This window comes from Kogia breviceps, chromosome X (genome assembly GCF_026419965.1).
Source record: "Kogia breviceps isolate mKogBre1 chromosome X, mKogBre1 haplotype 1, whole genome shotgun sequence".
NCBI lineage: Eukaryota > Metazoa > Chordata > Mammalia > Artiodactyla > Physeteridae > Kogia > Kogia breviceps.
The window spans coordinates 23,969,432-23,990,632 of record NC_081330.1 but is presented as its reverse complement, the minus strand read 5'-3'; the positions used below and the strand labels follow the sequence as shown (position 1 = coordinate 23,990,632).

The following is a 21,201-nucleotide window of genomic DNA, read 5'->3' as shown; positions in this document are numbered from 1 at the left end:
TCACAAATAATCAATTGAACAGCTTTTGAAAGATTTGTGCTCAGATTTCTTTGCCCAAGAGCATTTGCAAAGAAGTGAAAGTCACACATTCTTTCTTTTTTGGTACCTTTAGGTATTGACTGCTGATTTCAGGAGCTAGTCAGCACTATAAATCTTGGAACCTTCAGCACTTTGTAAGTTTTTAAATGTGTCTTGAACATGTTTCCTGAACTTTAGCATTAGACAAAACAGTTGTCTGAAAATCAGGAGATCCCATCTTCACACACGTAACACCTTTCACATAAACGAGATCAAAGTGCTTTATTAGCAAGTAGCAGCAATCTTACTTCTCACTTGGCACAACTACAGAAGCGATAAGCAAAGGAGGTTGCTTAGGAAAAGCAACATGGGAAGACAGACAGATTCACAAGGAATCATGGCAGAGCCAAACCACTCTTGGGTCCCTTTTCCAAATGTGGGCAGGTTATGTGCAGTGCCTCACTTTAGAAAGCAAGGTGAACACAAGATAGATTTGCAGGTGCTGATGCCTTAGAAAGAGCTTCCCCCAGTCCTTAGTTTATTCAATTTATTCAGCAATTGTTGCATTGTGTGTTTATCAACCCCTAGCTGTGTACCTGGTATAATGTCTTTCACATTCTTAAGATTAAAAATACACAAAGATTTGCCACTAGTAAGTATACTTGGAGGTCCTTAACTACTAGATTCATAAAAATGTTAAACACAAAGCATATGAATTCAAATTTGTTCCTCAGCAAAATTATGAGTGATTAGGTACAGACCTTCTGGGGGATACCTGTACATAGACTCTGAATGTTAACTCAATGAATGCTTTAATATTGTAATAACATTGCATTTCCTTATAAATATTCTAAAATATAAGCTTTCCTTACCTCTTCTTTTTCATAATTCCAAATCAGGATGTGGTTTCTACGTATCTGATTTCTTTTAGGGTCAACACTAATTGATGACAATCTGCTATTTTTAAAAATTCTTTTCATGACTTAAATGGTCGAGGGCTGTTGCTGATTTCTCTTTCAGAGACCATTCAGTTTGTCTGAGGTATTCAGTTTTTCTCAATGTATTCCTGAAGGACAGGCACCCCATCCATTTATCAGTAAAACCTGGTACAATAACCAGTATGTAGTAATTCCTTGAGAAAGGTTTGTTCTACCTTTCTGTTTCACACAATGCCACAGAATCTTGATTCAGTGGGCCCTAAAAGTGACAGCCAGGCTCTGGATTGTTTGATAAGCTGCTGCAGAAGGGTCCAGGTGGCAGGAAACATTCTTGCCAAGATCATCTAACATATAGATGAATGCTATGAGCTCTCTGCTCCAGTGTCATCTGCCCAGAGAGGGTTTCCCGGACCACTCTGTCTAAAATGGTCACTCTCTGTCCCGAAATTTTCTTTATCTCGTTTGACAGTACTTATATCTACCTGACATTTACCTTTTTCATTATTGTCAGTTTTCCTCACTAGACTGTATGGGGAAGGCAATTTGTCTGCCGTAGGCCAGAGCCTAGGACAGTGCCACTACGTGAACCAAGTAAACACTGCCATGTTCATCAATCTCAAGAGTGACATGATTAATCTTCCCCAATGTGGATTATCTTGAAAGAAACTGTAGGATTTATCATTACAAATGACGCCAAAATGTGGTTAAATGGGAATGTTTTCAGTGTGGTAAATGGGAATTTTTTTTTGGATGATTGTTCTTTCCCCTTGAATTCATCTGTTTAACACAAACATTTCAAATTGTACTAAAATTATTTATAGGCCCAGATGTCAAAGGGCGAAACTTCCTGCAAATAGTTAAGCTGCTCACCGTCCAAATAAGCTTTGTATTTTTTTTTGCAAGTCATCTAAGAGTCTCCTCAAGCTCACCTGAGTCAATTCATCCCATCCCTGAGTTTCTGCTGAAAACTTCCAGGTCAGTCTCACTTCTGTAATTGTTTAATGACTTTGTCTCATTTGCTAGAATACCTTGCCTTACATCCATTATGGTTACCTGACTGCTTCATCAAAGCAGTCGAATTTGGGACCCTGAGTTGATGAACCCCAAGCTCCCTGATGTTCCATTATCCACAGAATTCATTGCAATTTGTAATTCATTTAATTCTTTATGTACTACTTGATGTTTGGACTGCTTCCACCACTAGAATGTAAAGGGAGTTCTGTGAATAAGGGGACTCTGTTTCTTTTGTTTACCTCCATCTGCACAGTTCCTGGCACAGAGTGGGTGACTCAAGAAATATCTGTGGAATAAATGAGTGAATACATATCCTCATCACTTTATAAAAATGAGTTGATAGGAGGATATTAGATTACATTAAAGACAGCAGAGGACTTTGGTATCTCTTGTAGAGAAATTTAAAGTTCTCAGTTACTCTGGAAATACTAATATTTCAATAAAATGTACATTTAAAAAAACAGTAATTTGTGTCTGTCAAGTATGGTTATTCTTAAGTCTCCATCAAATCCGAGATCAACAGCAATGATCATCTTCCTGCAACCTTCGCCTTAACCTCATTCTTGATTTAATAACTCATTTTGCCATTCACAGGATTTCAAATGGTATACGTTCCCAGATCAATTAAGTGCAGAAAGGCGTATTTTATTAAACAAGTTATGATAGTAATCATGGCTGTTGCCAGGTATCATGAATAATCAGGTGCATGAATCAAGATTTCATTATTGAATGGGGTATAGTAAAGGAAGGGAAGGACTTGGGTAGGTAAAGAGTTTGCCAAGAATGCCAAGCTCAAGGCATTTGTGGTACCTCAATTTGTTTTGGGGTGCTTGTCTTTGGTTTTCTCATGAGCTGGAACACCAAAGTGAGCCAGTTAACAGCAGTATTCCTACTGACTTCCTGATATTGCTCCTTATTTTCTAATTTTTTCTTGGTTTCAAATTTTGATTATCTAGCCCACTGAAGGCAGAGAGGATTACTGATGCTTACACAAAGTTATAAATGATGTCAATTATGGACAGGCTCTGGCAGTGCTGGAATGTCTCATAAGTTAAAAAAAAAAAGAGTAATTACTTTGCTACTGTTATATAATCACTTCATCTTTTATGAATTTGTTCCTGTGCTATTTGGAGAACAGTAATCTTACCTTTAGGCTGCTTCTACATTTGGGAATTGACTTATTTGAGGTCCTAATATCATCTGTGTGTTCTAGGCAACCAAAAAGAGTTTTTCATTAGCAAATATGAGAAGAGCACTTCAATATCACTACAACTAAGCCACTCACTCATTTCCTTACCAATTTTCTGCCAGATGCTGTGTTTGGATCTGGGGATACAGTGGTATGGTAGATTAAGGATGGCCACAAATTCTTTGATACTTCTCTCCGCTAGAGGTAGGATTTATGACCCTCCCTTTGAATCTGGACAAGCTCTGTGACTAATTTGATAAACAGTATATAACACAAGGGACACTGGGACAATTTCTAGACCCAGGCCTTAAGAGACTGGCATCTTGTTGTTTCCTGTCTCTTGGAACGCTCCCTCTTGGAGCCCTGAGCTACCATATAAGAGCTCTGACAAATTCGAGACTGGCTGCCATGCCCATAAGAAACCCAAGTAGAGAGGCTGTAGGTAGAAAGAGGGATTCCTGGCTGCCGTCCAGCTGTTCCAGCCCCCAGCTATTTGAGTTATCTCAGCTGAGAGCCCAAATATCATGGAGAAAAGACAAGTCATCCTGGCCATACCCTGTCTGAATTTCTTTCTTTTTTCCCTGCCTGGGAAAAGAAAAGAAAAGTATTTCTTTTCTTTTTTCTGACTCACAGAATCATGAAATGTAATCATAATAAATTGTTTTAATCCATTATGTTTTGGAGTAGTTTGCTACACAGTGATAGATAATCAAAACAGGGAGAGAACAAATCAGACTGGATCCTTGTCCTCAAAGAACTTAGATTTTAGCAATGAGGACAGTTCAGAACTTAAATATTGCACTTCCCAGTGTGGAGCAAGAAACTGAAATACAGCAACTTCACAGAAAGTTAGCACTAGAGGAAACCTATCACCCTGCTAAACCTCTTCATTTTGTAGCATGTTAACAGTGCTGTTATGTGCTTAGTGCTGGATTAAGTTTGGTCCCAACTCTAGAACTTTTCAACGAAGGCTAGGGATCCCACCAGGAGCAGGCATAAGAGGCAGCCACAACCACACCCATCCAAAGATGGACACATAAATGGAAACATAGTACACACGGGTGAGTTTAAATGTGAGATTTACTGGCCTCCTTAAATACACATTAAAAGGCTTGGGTCACTGGGAAAAGACACACGAATGCCTAACAACCCCATACAACCTTAGCAGAGCATTAAGATTAAGCTCTACTCAGCTGTGCAAAGTTTTAGATCTTTAAATTGTTCTTAAAACTTACTCGAAGTGACAAACAATCGTCAAATGTCTCTCAACATACACATCTTTCTCACAGAAAGTGGACATTTTGCTTCTACTATGGTGGGACCTGGGGGTTTATTACTCTAAGATGTGAGGAAGAATGCACACCAACTTATTCATGAGGTGTCCACAGGTCCCCCAGTGAACTAAGGGGGGAAATATCCTTCCATTAATGTGGTTTTTAGCTTATGTTCGGTCACTTTTTTTCTCTTTTTAAACCAACACAGCAAAGGTTCAAAAATTAAGCAAAGAGTTAAGATTGGATTTTTAAAGACTCTCAGGGAAACAGATCAGAAAGAAAAAAATGAACACTGTGGCCTTTCCATGAAAAGCTATAGAAGCTGTGTAGTCCAGAGGTTATGAACTCAAAGGCCAGCAGGGCCAGGCAGGACCTTAAAAGTGAGGGAGGTGAGCCAGATGCAAGGGAAACTGAATAGTGAGCTAGAGAGGCATGTCATAGTCATTCCAGAGGGGTAACTGGCCCTCAGCTCCGGATGGCATCTACTAGAGATGTCAAACTTTGTCAATTTTCTAGAGAAGGAAGACATTCCAATTTTTATGTTAGATCTCTTAGTTTCTAAATGTTGGGCCAAACAAAATACATCTGTGGGCTGATATTAAGCAATGCCTGATGTAGACACTTGACATGGATTGATGTGGGGATCAGCCTCTCATGGCTACAGAACAGACAAATGAGTTTGGCCAGACCTTGCTGTCAGCGGTTGCACTAACCCCAGTAGGATTTTGTTTTTTAAATGCACTTCTCCATTAGTGATGATGAGTGAAATGTCTGGCTTTGCAAATTACCGCTGTCGTTTAGTTTAATGTACTCTTTGTTTTTACATATTTATAAAAACCTTTTCCATTATTAATAGTGATTAAATGCTTAGACACTGAAGATCAATACTGCTTCTGTTCACCTATTTACATTATTAAAAAGTAATAAGTCATACAGGGCATGCAGAATATGTGGTTTACTTTGTAGTCATGTTTGGAGTCGACTGAAAACAAGAAACTCAGGCTACAGGGTAAAATGTATTTAAGGAAAAAATGGTAACTGACTTGGGCTTGCTGGAGACTCTACCGTGGGCAAGTAGCATGTTCCCAGTGACATTACACCATCAGGGGCACAGGAGGTCTACATTCCATGTGCTTTCCACATGCCAGTGCAGCAAACTCAGAACAAGAAAGGCTCGTCTCACTTGGATGCACAAGGATGCACAGTTATTTAACCTTTATCTGTCCTTGCAACAGTTAGTCACCTATATGCCACCATTTTTAGCTCAAAGGCCTCTGATGGTGGCAACACTCAGCAGCAAGTCCTCCGTGCAGGTCACATTTTGCCAGTAGGCAAATGAGCCCCTTGGCAATGCCTTCTTCATACTCAGCTATCACTCAATTAGGTGGCAAAAGCCAAAGAGGAGAATGGTTCCCCTGATTATAGTACCTAAGTGTTCTAGATCTGTCTGAGGAGAGCAACACCACAGTCACAGATGGATAAGGGTCATAAGTCTTCAGCAGAGCTTTCTAAGTAGCCAAAGTGGCTCAGCATAGTGGTTTAGACGTCAGGCTCTCAATATGAATCTGCTTGGTTTCAAATCCTGGCGCTGACACTCACTGGTTGTGACCTTGGGCAAGTGACTCACTTGAAATCTCAGTTCTTGTTTTCTTACCTCAAAAGTGGGGATCAGAATGGTGCCTACCATATCGGGTTTTTGTAAGGATTAAATGAGATAACACATGTAAAAGCTTAGGAAGAGACCTGACACATAAGAAGTGGTTAATAACAATTTACACGTAGCCAAAGGCCTGTTTTCCCAGTTGTTCAAAAGTGTTCTTCTACCAAGAGGCTCATTACCGTTGACTCGGAGTTTGTAAATTATGTCTCTGAAATGTGTTAAAATGAGCTGGATTTTACAATATCGCTCGGTTTCTAAGTTTCTTGTGTTAACCCAGATGTCATTCATCCAGTATAAATGAGATCTGCGTCACTAGGCTCATTTAAAGACAAGTTGAAATGGGGCAGCAGTGGTATAACAGAAAGATTACAAGAGTTGCTACAATACAAACTTGCTGGCTGTGTGATGTTGGGCAAGTTATTTAATCTCTCTGAAGCTCAATTCCCTCATATATAAAATGCACCGGGCTTCCCTGGTGGCGCAGTGGTTGAGAGTCCGCCTGCCGATGCGGGGGACGCGGGTTCGTGCCCCGGTCCGGGAAGATCCCACGTGCCGCGGAGCGGCTGGGCCCGTGAGCCATGGCCGCTGAGCCTGCGCGTCCGGAGCCTGTGCTACGCAACGGGAGAGGCCACAATAGTGAGAGGCCCGCGTACGCAAAAAAAAAAAATAATAATAAATAAAATAAAATGCACCGAGACAATACCTACTTCACAGGGATACTGTGAGGATAAGATGAAATAATGTATGTTTGAGAGCTGCACAAACTAAAAAGTACTATGGAGATGTAAGAGCATGTACCTATTATTACTTATACTCTACGTGATCAGAATTGGATTGATTTTATCCAGAGATAACCCGAATAACACTGCATGCATTGATTTTTTTTAAAGGAAATATAGTTACATTGCTTGTCCTCAACTGTTTCCCTTGGAAAAGGCCTGCACCTTTTCTGACAGATTAGACGTGTGGTAGAGCGGAGACCACTGGATGAAGGAGCCCATCGTTGTGAATTCAAATGTGACTTACAGAGCCAAATGATAACTTGGAGCTTTTTACAAAAGAATGAGGAAAACTCAATCAAACCAGGAGGAGGAGAAGGGCATTAAGTACCACAAGTAATAGGCTTGTTCACTCTGTGAGTGGCTGGCAATGCTGCTGAAGCATGAAGCTGAACCGCAGGGGCTGGAGTTTCTCTTCACTTTTCTAAGTTTATTGCTCACACGCCCTCCTCTGGATCACAATGACCTGGTTCCTGTCTCTCTCAGGTCCTGACTTTCTCCCTTTACTTGAGTTCAGTGAGTCATTTAATACATATCTCCGTGTCATGGCGGTGGTTATTTCATTTACCTCTTTTTTTTTTTTTTTCTTTTGGACTGACTTTTCCTTAAACATGAATAATGCTTTTTGTTTCCTTTGTTCCTCTGGTGTGCAATAAGTAAGGCTTCACTATCTCAAGAATTACTTTGACTACAGCCATTTGAAATTACCCCAGAGTTGTTAATGAGCTGGGGGAAATACTTCAAAATGGGGATGACTGAGTCTCTTGGTAGAAGGCAAACTTGGACTAGATCCCCTGGCAGAAAAGGCCTTTCTTGTGATGCATTGGCAGTTGGTTTGGGGTTCTGTCAAAGATTTAAAAGGTTAGAACTGCACATAATAAACATCATGAGAAAGATTTAAGTTTCAATAACAGTTCTAGTGTACAATCTGTGAGAAGGATGCTGAGTGTTTTAAATTTCCACGCACATCATTTTTTTTTCCCTTTCCTAGTGTGTATAGGTCAAGATTGAGTTGTGATTTTCTTACATATCAATATAAACTCTTGACCGAGTTTTTCTTGGGGCCTGATAACACCCACCAGGATGCAACTGAGTGGGTGGGATGTAGACAGGAGCTCCTGGACAAATACTTTCCAAATTTTTTAAAAATTTTCTGTTTGTAATAATCTAGAAGCTAGTGAAATATGAGAAACAGTCAGAGTGAAGGGAAGAGTTTATATTCCATGCTTGGGGGAATATTTTTCTCTTTCTTCCTTTGGTCCTTGTTGTGTCTGAAGTGAACCTGCAGCTGCCACGGCCATCTTGCTACCAACCTAAGAATGAAGCTTATGCTGAAGCTGGTAAAATAGAGAAATGGAAAGGACCTGGGGCCTAGATGATGTTACTGAACCCTTAGGTCAGCCAACCCCCAAACCCAACTGCAGGACTTTCTATTCTGAGAGATAAACATCCTTACAGTTTAATAACGATATTTAAACATGTTGAACTGTGGTATGAACAAGGCATGAACATTTTTAAGAGGTCAGAAATGTTGACTTCAGTGACTTACTTATATCTAGTGCTAATAACTAAAATATATCATTGCTGGGCTTCCCTGGTGGCGCAGTGGTTGAGAGTCCGCCCGCCGATGCAGGGGACGCGGGTTCGTGCCCCGGTCCGGGAGGATCCCACATGCCGCGGAGCGGCTGGGCCCGTGAGCCGTGGCCGCTGAGCCTGCGCGTCCGGAGCCTGTGCTCCGCAACGGGAGAGGCCGCGACAGTGAGAGGCCCGCGTACCACAAAAAAAACCCCAAAAACCAAAACACAAAAAACCCCTTAAAATTTGGCTTTTGAAATTCAAGAATTCTTCAAGGGATCAATCCAGAAGCTGAACAATAAATTTGTAAATTATACTTCTGTTTTTGTCATTAAAAGCCCCATTTAGGGCTTCCCTGGTGGCGCAGTGGTTGAGAGTCCGCCTGCCGATGCAGGAGACGCGGGTTCGTGCCCTGGTCCGGGAGGATCCCATGTGCCGCGGAGCGGCTGGGCCCGTGAGCCATGGCCGCTGAGTCTGCGCGTCCCGAGCCTGTGCTCCGCAACGGGAGGGGCCACAGCAGTGAGAGGCCCGCATACCAGGAAAAAAAAAAAAAAAAAAAAAAGCCCCATTTATACTTTACTACGAATAATACACATCATGTGTTTTGTGTGTGTGTGTGTGTGTGTGTGTGTATCTTCCTTTCACGGTTAAGGAAAAACATGACCATTCATTAAGGAATAGAATAAATACATATATACCTGCTGTCAAACGAGATCTCCGGAGGAATGACATGAGTACTGTCCTTGCCAATGAGGAATTTGATTCGATCATAGAAGAGTCTTGAAGTGTGCTGAGAGAAGAGCGGTTGGCTTTGCTGAATGAGGTCAAGAGGATCTGGTGAGCCTTGGCAGAGAGGACTTACATAACAGTTGCTTTGTTGACAGCAATCGGGGTCCACACAGTCAGTCAAACCGTCTGAAAAGAAATGTTTGGAATTTAGTGTCAAGGGAAACAACGTAGTTAATAAAATGCACGAAATGGAGAAATATCTAGAATATAGCCAAAGGTAACGGTCCACAGTTTGAGTTTAGAATCTATTAGATTCACATGTCTCTCATGAATTATCACCACCCACTCTGAATTTACATGGCACGCCAGTGAAATTCAAACTATTTTGTTCATAAATCTTCCCTGAATCCTCCAGCAGTACTACGTTGTTTAGCGTTTGAAGAGAGTATTCTGTGAGTTATCACTCTTTTGAAGTTTCTTTCTTCCTCAGCAAGACCATTCCTCTGGGACTGCAACTCTTTCTTATAATTTTTATGAATTTCTCACATCATGTACATTTATGAACACATAATTTAACAAATGCTTGCCCATCTGAATTTGTATTTTTAAAAAATTCTCCCAATATACTTGTTTATTCCTAATTCCCACAATAGAAGCTGGTATTCTGATGGTGACAAAGTGTCTAAAGCAGGGTATTGATTTTCAAATCTGTAGTCCATTACCTGGGGAGTTTATTAAATTTGTATATTCTTTTTTTTTTTTTTGCGGTACGCGGGCCTCTCACTGTTGTGGCCTCTCCCGTTGCGGGGCACAGGCTACGGACGCGCAGGCTCAGCGGCCATGGCTCACGGGCCCAGCCGCTCCGCGGCACGTGGGATCTTCCCGGACCGGGGCACGAACCCGCGTCCCCTGCATCGGCAGGCGGATTCTCAACCACTGCGCCACCAGGGAAGCCCGAAATTTGTATATTCTTGAGTCCCGCCTATTGAAGCAGAATTACTTCAGAGCCCAGGATTATGCCATATTTAATCTGAGTGATTCTGAACCATACTAAATTTTCAGAACCACTTTTTTAGGAACCTGTGGAAGTGACTAGAGCTTACTTGTTCCTAACTTCAGTTATTTGAAGCAAATACTAAGAAATTTCCAGTATATAGTGATGAATGGCTCTCTTTCATTTCCTAGGCCTTCACCATTTACTCCAGACTCCTGAATCCATGGCTGTTCCAACAAATAAATCACATAAAAGCTTCATTCTTTGGTAGAGGAATGATGTGGGACACAGGGGTTATAAGAGGAGGGGAGACTGTTGAGAACCTGATATAGTTGTCCCTCGGTATCCGAGGGTGATTGGTCCCAGGACCCCCGCGGATACCCAAATCCAAAGATGCTCAAGTCCCTCATATAAAACGGCATAGTATGTGCACATAACCTACGCATATCTTCCCGTATACTTTAATTCATCTCTAGATTACTTATAGTACCTAATACAACGTAAATACCAGGTACATAGTTGTAAATACAATGTAAATGCTATGTAAATAGTTATGAGGCATCCGCCAAATTAAAGTTTTGCTTTTAGGAACCTTCTGGAATTCTTTTTTTTTCCAAGTATTTTTCATCCGTGGTTGGTTGGATCCAAGGACGCAGAACCTGAGGATATGAAGGGCTGACTGTAGGTGCACAACACTGTGTTAGGTGCTTGGGGAAGGAAAGAGGTAAAAAGAACCTTTTCCCTGTTTTTAGGAGCTCAGAACTTAGTGGGAGGAATAGGTGCATAAAACAGCTGACTCTTACACTAGTTAAACCTGCAATAAGTGTTGTAAGAATTGAGTGCAAAGAGAAGGGGTTGGAGTGATTATTTGAGCATATATGGACACTTCATTCCACACCCAATAAGCAAAAAAGAAAAAGAAAAAGAAAAAGAAAAAAGTTAAAGCCCTTCCATGGTCCTTAACGCAGACCGGTAGCTCTAATTCAGATGTTTAACAAGGGTAGATATAAAGATGCTCATCTTCTTGGCTTGCAGTGGAATAGGGAGGTTCAGATGTATCACCTGCTCCTTAAGGCTGATGATGAAAGTTACTGGCACCGGTTTCATGCAGCTCTTTTGCTCGCTCGCTCTCCTTTACATGGCTGCCCCTGTTGAGCTGGAGGGGGAAGTACCACAGCTGGGGGCAATGAAAGTCGGGAACACCAAGAGAGCAGGCATTTGGAACAGTAGCCCTAGGGCACCCTGGAAAATATTCTTCCCCACATGAGGTCCTTTCAAATTCCCTGTACCATAGACACTACTTTGATTTAAAATGCAGTTTGCTGCTTTCTGGCCTACCCTGTTTGTTCAGCGTATTTCTGCCCCCTGATTTTTACTTCTCTGTATATATATTTCTTTTTCACTGATGAATAACTTTTGTGTGGATTCGTTTCACTAAGAAGTTCCCTTCTGCTCCCCTCTCTCCCCTCATTCAGCAAATTACATTAACAGACTTTCTATAGATTTTAGATGCCACTATCACCTCTCTCTCCAATCCATTGTTCTCAGCCTCCTATTAGCACATTATCTCTTTACTCTGCCAGTTAAACATCTGGAGGCGCTGGACAGCTGGCAAAAATATCAATCTGATTAAGACAGTTTTCTGGTGTCTGGAATTGATGCATAATATATAAACAATGAAAAACTGCTTTTCAGATGGGCAGTCACCTTTATCTTTCAATTGGCAGCAACTGCAGTAGTAATAATGAGCATTCACAGGTTTCGACCTGTCAACCACACAATTCTGACTTATTTTTGAAAAAGAATAGATTTTAAATAAATAGTAATCCCCAAACGATCTTCAAAACCGGATTCCAAAACGAAACACAGAGCCAATTCAAAATTGGGACTCACATTCTCATCTAGTCATATGCTATAAATTCCAAGTTAATGTTTCACATTCACTAATTGCCTATTATACAGGGCTGACCCTCTAAGACCTCTGTTTTCTGAGAACAGCAAGACTTCTGTTGAATCCAGAAAGGCTGCAGGCGAGCAGACCAATAATGGTATGCAACCCCGAATTATAATTCATAGGTAAGCCCAGTACATGGGCAAAGATCTACTTACCAATTATCACATTGGATAACACTCCATACAGTATGTCTAGACTGTTACAAAGAAGTGCAAATGATATCACACTGCTTGTGTGGGTTTCTTTTCTTCTTCTTTTTTTTTTTTCCCTTTTTGGCTGTTAATGGTTCTTTTATCGCCCTGAATTGGAAGCTGTGGCACCCTTCACAGCCAGGCTCAAGGTGTCAGATATGGACATATCAAATGTTAGCTTATTTTACTTTTAGGGCCTGTTCCCTTTAAAGGAATACAAATACAAGCTAGCAAAATAAAAGGGAGGTTAAATTGTCTTGAAGGACTAAACAGGGCATTCACTGATCGTAGCTTTGCCAGCCAGTTAGGGACTCTGCCAGCTGGCTCAGTTGGGGTTGATAAAGGTCAAGGACACTGGTTTCTTCTGTACATGATCAAGTCACTCACTATTAAACTTTTACCTACTAGATGTATGGCCTTGGTTGAAAGCAGGGTTGGACAAGGGAATATGAACAATATAGGGAAAACCCACGTTTTCCTAATCCTTAAAATGGATTTACAAATATATATCCTCTTAGGGAGAGCACTCATATTATCAGCTTGATAAAAACGGACAGCCAGTTCCATGGCAGGCTATCCAAAAGGATTTGGCAACACGTGTAGATTAGTTAGCATTTGTCAGGTATGGCACTAGGTACTTCTGCATGTAGTATTTTAACTAAACCCTTGTGACAACCCTTTAGGTAGACATTCTCATCTCCATTGTACAAATAAAGGAAGGGAAGCTGAATGTGGTTGGAAGAAATATGGGAGTCATATTAACACCCAGTGCTCTGTCTACAAATCACACGTCCGACATCACCATCCAAGCAGTATGACTAGTACTACTGACCTAGGCTGTAAGACCTCTAAGTGCCTGATCACTGTAGTATTTAGAACACATGAAGTGGCAAAGGGTCAGACGACTTTGATTCTAATCTGGACTTTGCCACTTACAATGTACACGATCCTGGACAAATCAGTGCAACTCCTGGATTCTCAGTTTCCTCATCCACTAGATGGGATGAGTAGAATTGTTGTAAGGATCACATGCTATCATAATCAAATCAGCATAGTGCTTAGTGTTTAGTAGCTAGCACTCTCGATAAATGTTAGCTCTTGCCATTAACCAAATTATAGATTGTACAGACTACAAGGAGTCTAGGGATAGAGTCCTAGGGGTAGATGCCAATGGTCTGCCGTGGCACCTTAAAATGTTCAGACTCACTTCTATTTAAGTTGCCTTATCACTGGCCAGAGGGCAGTTAACTTTTCTGTAGCATATTCAGTTCGTTAGAATGTGTTCATTTTGTGAACTCTGCTTGGTTAGGTTGTCAGGTAGGTAGGAATCTATGTGGCTCTAAACAGACACTAATGCTACAGTAAATCTTTATTCATTGAATTTCACAAATTCAGAATTTGTTATCATTTGGACAGGGGCTGGACTGAAGCTTCACCTTTTCAGCATCGATAGAAGAGAGCGTCTACCAAGCAAATTCATAGTGAAAAAGAAATTGAAGGGCTGATCATTCCAGTGATTCAGTTGAACAAAATCTTCTCGGGCATTTTAGAAACCTACAAACAATGGATTCATTACAAATCATTCATAAATTTTTACTAAAGCAGGCCCTCTACTAGGCACTCCTGGTATCTTAGTTGTTGCCATTATATGCATTGAAGGTACTATGACTGTATTTCCTTTGGAAATAGTCTCTAATTCATTTTTTTCATTTATTCAGGCTGACTTTCACCCTCGTATTTTGCTGTATTGGTAAAAAGAAAGTGGGAGAAGTTCAAGTGCACTTAGTACTGGAACTGCCCAAATCATTGTTATTGCTATAACCTATACATTTACTTTTTCTGCATCAGGACAGTAAATTGTTTATATGCCACAAATGTTCACGTCCTCCCCACCTGCCATCAACGGCTTCCCAAATTGCTCAGAATAAAAGCCTGTGTCCTGACCAAGACCTACGTCCTCACAGTCTGGTTCTTTACCGTCTCTCTCTTACCTCTCTGAGCGCACCTCCCATTACCGTATCCCACAACCCTCTTCCCCACTGTTCCTACGCCTGGAATCTTCTTTTCTCCAATGTCAGTATGGCTCACCCCTCACCTCCTTTAAGTCTTTACTCAAATGCCACCCTCTCAGTAAGGCTTCCTCTGGCCACATTATTTAAAATGCCATCTCTGTCACACACTTCCTATCCTTTTATAACCTGCTTAAAAAACAATTTCTCCATAACACTTACCATCTTCTATCAGACTATTTAAAAATTTTTTCAGTTTATTGTCTGCCTCTCAAAACTAGAATATAAGATCCATGGAACACAGATTTAGTCTTTTTTATTCATTGCTATTTCTTCAATGACTAGAATAGTGCCTGACCCCAAGTAAGCTTTCAATAAATATTTATTGAATGAATAAATGGATGTCCTAAAAGTCCTATTTTTAGGACATTTATAAATGCACCTAGAGATTAACAGATGTTCAATGAATGCATCAAAATATGTTGTTACAAATAGATTCTTCATTGATACCACACCTTTATCACACACTTTATATTACTGTATTTCAAACATTCGCATGCATTTTCACCACTACAAAGTAGGAAGATGTCAAGTATTACTAGTCTTAGTCGATAAATAATGTGACAGATCCAGTTATAGAGGGGTTAACTGAGTTATAGAGTTTAGATGTTCCAACTTCCACTCGTATCTGGAATCACTTGGCAGTTTAGGCTCTCATAACTAAGTGATGATCTTCTAATAAATGGGTTCCTTGGAAATGAGGGGGGTATGGTCAGAAGAGAATAATTAGGAATATGTTTTCTGTTGCCAGGTCTTTTTTCCCAGCCAAATCTTAAAAGTAAATGCGGAGAGGGGACCTTAAACAGAGCAAATGTTACCAATTCATTGCTCCTTCTATTTCATTTTCCTATTTATTAAACCCTGCAGCATGCTGGTGACATTCAAAACATGAGGCTTATTGATCCATGAGCTTATATGTGTTCATAATTCACCCATGGTGCTGACTTCTAGATCTAGAAACACCGCATCATAAAACAGGCTTGCAAATAGCTATTGTTCTTAATGAATGGTGACTTGTTATGAAGAATGATTCCTAGAAGATCATTATCTTTTAGGCAATTAACTTATTGATTTTACCAATGAATATGAATATGGACCACCGGAAGAGTTTATATAAGAGAAGCTTGGACAAACATGTGACAAACACTTAAAAGATCAGGGGGAGAAGGACTGTTTTGATTAAACATTCTTATTGTACACCTTTTTTAACCTCCGTGACAATCGTTCCACAGTATCAGAAGTCACCTTCCTTCCTCTATGACTTGAGGGACTAAACTAACCTTTGATAGCTGAAGATCTTAAAAAATTTACAATGTTCTGTATAATCTGGCCAGTGCCTACCTTTATATTCTCATCTCCCACCAATCTCTCCCTGACTCATGTATTCCAGCCACAATGACTTACCTTTCACTTTCTAGAAGAGTCTAGTATATTTCCACCTCAGGGCATTTGTACATGCTGTTTCCCTGGCCTGGAACATTCTTCCCCTGACTCATGTGAGGCCTCCCTTGCCACATAGACTTGGTTAGGTCCTGCTATACATGTTTATAGCACTCTAAAAACTTTATAGCACTCTAAACAATTATAAATATATAGTTATTTGTGTGGTTTCTTGTTTAATACCTAAACCGTAAGCTCCATGAAGGCAGAAACTTGTTTGACATTTTCTCCTCAGTGTCAAGCACAATACTCGGCACAAAGTAGTAATGAATGAATGGAAAATTGGGTGAAAGGTAAATATTTGAGTCAAACATTTGGATCAGTGCTATCCAATAGAACTTTCTCCATTGATAGGAATGCTCTAGATGTGCACCAACACAGCAGACACTAGCCTCATGTGACTGTTGAGCACTTGAGATGTGGCTAGTGCAACTGAGAAATGGAATTTTTAATGTTATTTAAATTGTATTTAAATAGTCATATGTGGCTAGTGGCTACCATATCAGACAATGCAGATTTTGGTATCTCCAAATAGATGTCGGATGGTCTATAAACTGAGCCAAAGAATACAAAGAAGTTGGAAACTTTTATGAAGTCCAACTTATCATTTTTTTCCTATTATGGTTTCTTTCCTAGCTTTTATGTTTAAGAAGTCCTTTCCAATCTTGAGATCTACCACCTATATTTTCTTCTAATTGTGTTTGAGTTTTCTTTTGCCTTCAACTCATTAATCAGCTGGAGTGTTTTTATTTATTTTATTCTTTTGGAATATGATATGAATTGAAAATCTAAGTTTTTTTTTTCCTTAACAGTTGTATCAGCACCACCTATTTCATAATGTTTCTTTTCCCCACTGATTTTTTTTTTTTTTTTTTTTGTGGTACACTGGCCTCTCACTGTTGTGGCCTCTCCCGTTGCGGAGCACAGGCTCCGGACGCGCAGGCTCCACGGCCGTGGCTCACGGGCCCAGCCGCTCCGTGGCATGTGGGATCCTCGCGCTCCGGGGCACGAACCCGTGTCCCCTGCATTGGCAGGCGGACTCTCAACCACTGCGCCACCAGGGAAGCCCCTCCCCACTGATTTTTGATGCTGGTTTTATAATATCCTAAATATTTGTACCGGGGTGTGTTCCTGAAGTTTTTATTCAGTTGTACTGATCTGTCTATGCTTACATCACTACCATTTTGTTTTAATTACCATAGTTTTAAAATAGTATTTTAACATCTGATAGTTCTAGCTTGCTCTCACTATTCTTTGTTTTAGCTATTCTGATTCAGTTAATATAATGCCTAAACTTTTTTTCTCATGTCATTTCATATGTGCGTGTAATGTATGGTGATTATATTTTTCAAACCCTAAATCAGGACACATGATGAACACATGAAAATGTGGTCACCATAAGGTTAAGTCTCCTCTTCCAAGCACAAGGTTGTGTCCATGGTATGTGCTTGTTGACTAAAGGGATACATGAGGTCAAGACATTTGATAGATTTGTGATTTCTGTAGTAATTAGTTCTTAAATATACAATGTAAAAGACAGTTTTCAATTTTTTTTTTTTCATGTTAAGAAAAGAATCCAAGGGTTATTCTTAGTTCTGTTTTTATTATTCAAGGAGCTCTTAGGTAGCTCCTAGACCTGTGTCACCCACATATTCAATGAGCCCAATTAGTTACTAAGAGTCACAATGCATTGAATCAGAGTGTAACTAAAGTCAAAGCTTCAGGAAGTAGCAGTAATACTAATGAGTATTCAAAGCTGATTAGAATGCAAAAAAAAAAATCCTGCCATTCTTTAAGTATCAGCAATGATATGGAGTAATCAGGAAGAGCTACTTGAAGCAACTGCTTGAAAGTGATTTTTTTTTTTTTTTGACTGGGAAGATTTCTTAAGAATTAACATTAAAAAAATTAGGACCACTTTTTTTTCCCCCAAAAGGTTCAATTGGCACTTTCTGATTTAATTAAAACTCACACACATACAAGCACAAACAAGTATGCAAATATTAATCATTAGGCATATACAATCATTCTGGATGGCTGGAAATGAATCCAGCCATTCTGGATAGCTGGAAAGCTGAGACCACCAAATGAAGGGCATTTAATATATTCTTAGGGATGTTACTTAAACAGTATAAAAATGGATTTATTGTCCAAAATCTTAGTCATGAGGCTTTCAGAGGTTATTTAATCCATCTTTCCATCTCAAAGTAGAACTAAATATTTATTTGTCATCAGTATCATCTTAATCCTACCAAAGGAAAAAACGGTAATTGAATATCTCAAGGAGCCTCCCCCTGCTACCCCCTAAAGAGACAATCATAAAAATGCACTAAACACACATCAGCGTCTTTGATTTTTGATTCCCACATAGATACACAGTTTTAAAGGAATGTTCATAGGTCAACACACATTCAGCAACATCTTCTATACCTTTTGTATCTATATATACCACAGATATTGAAAATTGATAATCCATTATTTCATTAATATTTAATTGGCTCCCTTGAGGTGACCTTGAGGCCATAGAAAATGCTTGACAATTATTCAATTATTTTTATCAAGCTGTACTTTATTAAGCAGGAAACTTATTTTAGCTCAACCCTGAGTCAGAAATTATACTTGGGACTTCCCTGGTGGAACAGTGGTTAAGATTCCGCCTGCCAATGCAGGGGACACGGGTTCGAACCCTGGGCCAGGAAGATCCCACATGCCACGGAGCAACCAAGCCCGTGCACCACAACTACTGAACCTGTGCTCTAGAGCCCGCAAGCCACAACTACTGAAGCCCGCGTGCCTAGAGCCCGTGCTCCGCAACAAAGAGTAGCCCCTGCTCACCACAACTAGAGAAAGCCCGCGTGCAGCAACAAAGACCCAATGCAGCCAAAAACAAATAGAGAAGGAAAGAAATAAAGAAATTATACTTGCATAGGTTGTTAATGTATTTTCTGAGCATAACATTTTAATCAATATATCAACTGAGAAATCTCCATTACTGCCTCCAATCTTTTTTGGAATGAAGCAGACCACCTAGGTTTACACCCTGGCTCTATCGTTTACTTTCTATGTGATCTTGAGCAATTTATTTAACTTCTCAGTGCCTCAGTTTCCTAATTTGTAAAGAAGTGTTAATAGTAGTTTCTACCTCATGAGGATTAAGTGAAATTATTCACATAACGGACTCAGCACAGTGCCTTGTACATAGTAAACCCTGAATACAAGTGAGCTAATATTAGTAATTATATTGGGCATCGAACTATGGACTCTGGGTCATACTTAACATGTAACAAGGAAACAATATAGACAGGATATAATTTAGTGCTTGATGGTATGGTGCATATGATAAACACCATGGTAGGTTGGGGTGGTGGATGTCAGAGGTATCATGGGAGATATGGCTTGAATTGGGACTTAAATGATGAACTGAGAATGATGGGTATAGAAGATGAGTCTTGAAAAAACCAAAAAAAGAAAATGAGTCTTGGCGGATCATAGAAGTCAAGTAAATGGTTGATTAGTGTACCATTTAATTGAAAATCTCACTCTGGCCTCCCCAACAAAAATTTCAAATTAGATAGGAAGTAAACAGTCTCTTCAGAAAATGGTCTGTTATCCTAAATTTAGTGTGTGTGTGTGTTTGTGTGTGTGTTTGTGTGCATGTGTGAGTTGATTGGTATAGTTTATCATCCTTTAAGTAGTGCACATGAATTATCTTGTTTAATTCTTATAACAACCCTATTAGACAGTTATTATTATTATCAGCTATAATAATAATAATAATATCAGTTATTATTATTACTGAAGCACAGAGATAGCAAGAAACTTTTCCCAAACCCTACAGCCAGAAGTACATAGCAGAGCTAATATTTGACCCCAGAAATTCTAACTTCAAAGCCCTGTGCTCTTAATCAGAAAGTTGCTTCTACTTAAAATTCATAAAGTCTTATAACTTTCAAAGGTAAACTGTTAGCCAGAACAATAAAAGAGGACACTTTTACACCTAATTTGGTGCTTAAACGATGATTGCTACCTTATTGTTTTAAGCCCCATTTGGATTCAAATGAAAAGGTATATAATTGTCTAAGCACAAATAGAAACCTTGAGGAGTCAAATTTTAAAAGCTACTTCATTTTAAGTTAATATACAGAAATTAGAAATAATTTTTTTTTGTCAGTTTCATGTTTTCTTGAGTAGAAAGTAAGTGGAAAGTGAGGATTTGTTGTTTTAGGCTCATTCTGAGGTGATTTGGCTGTTTTGAGGCCTGACTGTACAATGTATTAGATGCCTTTGTTTGCTTGATTAAAACAGAAGTGGTTACCCTGAGGCCTTGGAGCCACATATGGCTTTCTAAAACATGTGCAGCTCTTGAATTAAATGTAAAATATTCTACTGTGAATTGTCATGATGCTGTGTCCTTTGAAAGATGTAAAGTGGTACTAAAAGGTAAAGACACAAGAGGGAGCTCTAAATAACTAAGAACAAAGAAAACTGCCTCACGATGTGTATAGTGCAAGCTACACTAGCATCTGACAGTTTAGACAGTGGTATGCTGAGTTAATTTAGTAGAATAAATGCCACAGATATGGGAGGCAGCATGGTTGTAACAATTAAGAAAACAGAAACTGAAGTCATATAGCCCTGAATTGGAACCTTGGTTCTGTTACTTTCTAGCTGTGTGATCCTGGAAAAGTCACTTACCATCCCCATTCCAAGCATTAGTTTTCCCATTTGTAAACAGGGAAAATAGTACCTATACCTGATAGCATTATTGTGAGAATTAAATGAGATATAATACATGGAAAGCGTTTGGAATATTGCCTGGTTACTGTAAATATTCAATAAATTGAGATTTACAAAATGGTATGACTTTATAAGGATTCCTAATTTTCACTCTTGGCCAGATTGGTCATCACTGTGTTAGAGGCTGGGCTATTCCTTTCTTTTATGAACATTTAATAAATGACTCACCTCCATCATTGTCCAAGTTATCTCCACAAAGCATTTCCATGACAACATTGCAGCCTGTCCCACTCCAACCCACCTGGCACACACAGTGCCAACCATTTTGATCCAGGGTACATCGCCCATTTCCAAAGCAGAGCCCCGGGCAGCCATCTGAAAAGACAGCAGAGAGTAAAAAATTCAGAGACATCAGAATGGGACTGGCCAACAATGATGTATCTGCCTAGAGGGAAAAATCGAATCATCTGGGCTCCATTCAGATGAGGTGTTGAATAAACGGAAGAGGAGCTCGCTTGCTTATACCACCTTCCCGGGGAACTTGCTTTCCCTTACGCTGCTGTGCTTTTCCTTAGAGAGCCAATTAAGCATTATGAATGCTAACGCCAATTCCCAACCTCTGATTCAGACAGGATAAAAA

General features: G+C 39.8%; 1 protein-coding gene across 4 annotated transcripts in view; it reads right to left on the bottom strand.

Moving 5' to 3' along the window:
* Positions 1-21,201, bottom strand: part of TENM1 (teneurin transmembrane protein 1) — an 803,989-nt gene that overhangs the window by 167,600 nt on the left and 615,188 nt on the right. For all 4 annotated transcript variants that reach the window (XM_059050038.2, XM_059050032.2, XM_059050043.2 and 1 more), the window contains 2 exons: positions 20,790-20,936; positions 9,146-9,362 (listed from right to left, as the gene is read on the bottom strand). In XM_059050038.2, the coding sequence (XP_058906021.1) occupies positions 9,146-9,362; positions 20,790-20,936 (364 nt within the window). The remainder of the gene's footprint in view (positions 1-9,145; positions 9,363-20,789; positions 20,937-21,201) is intronic.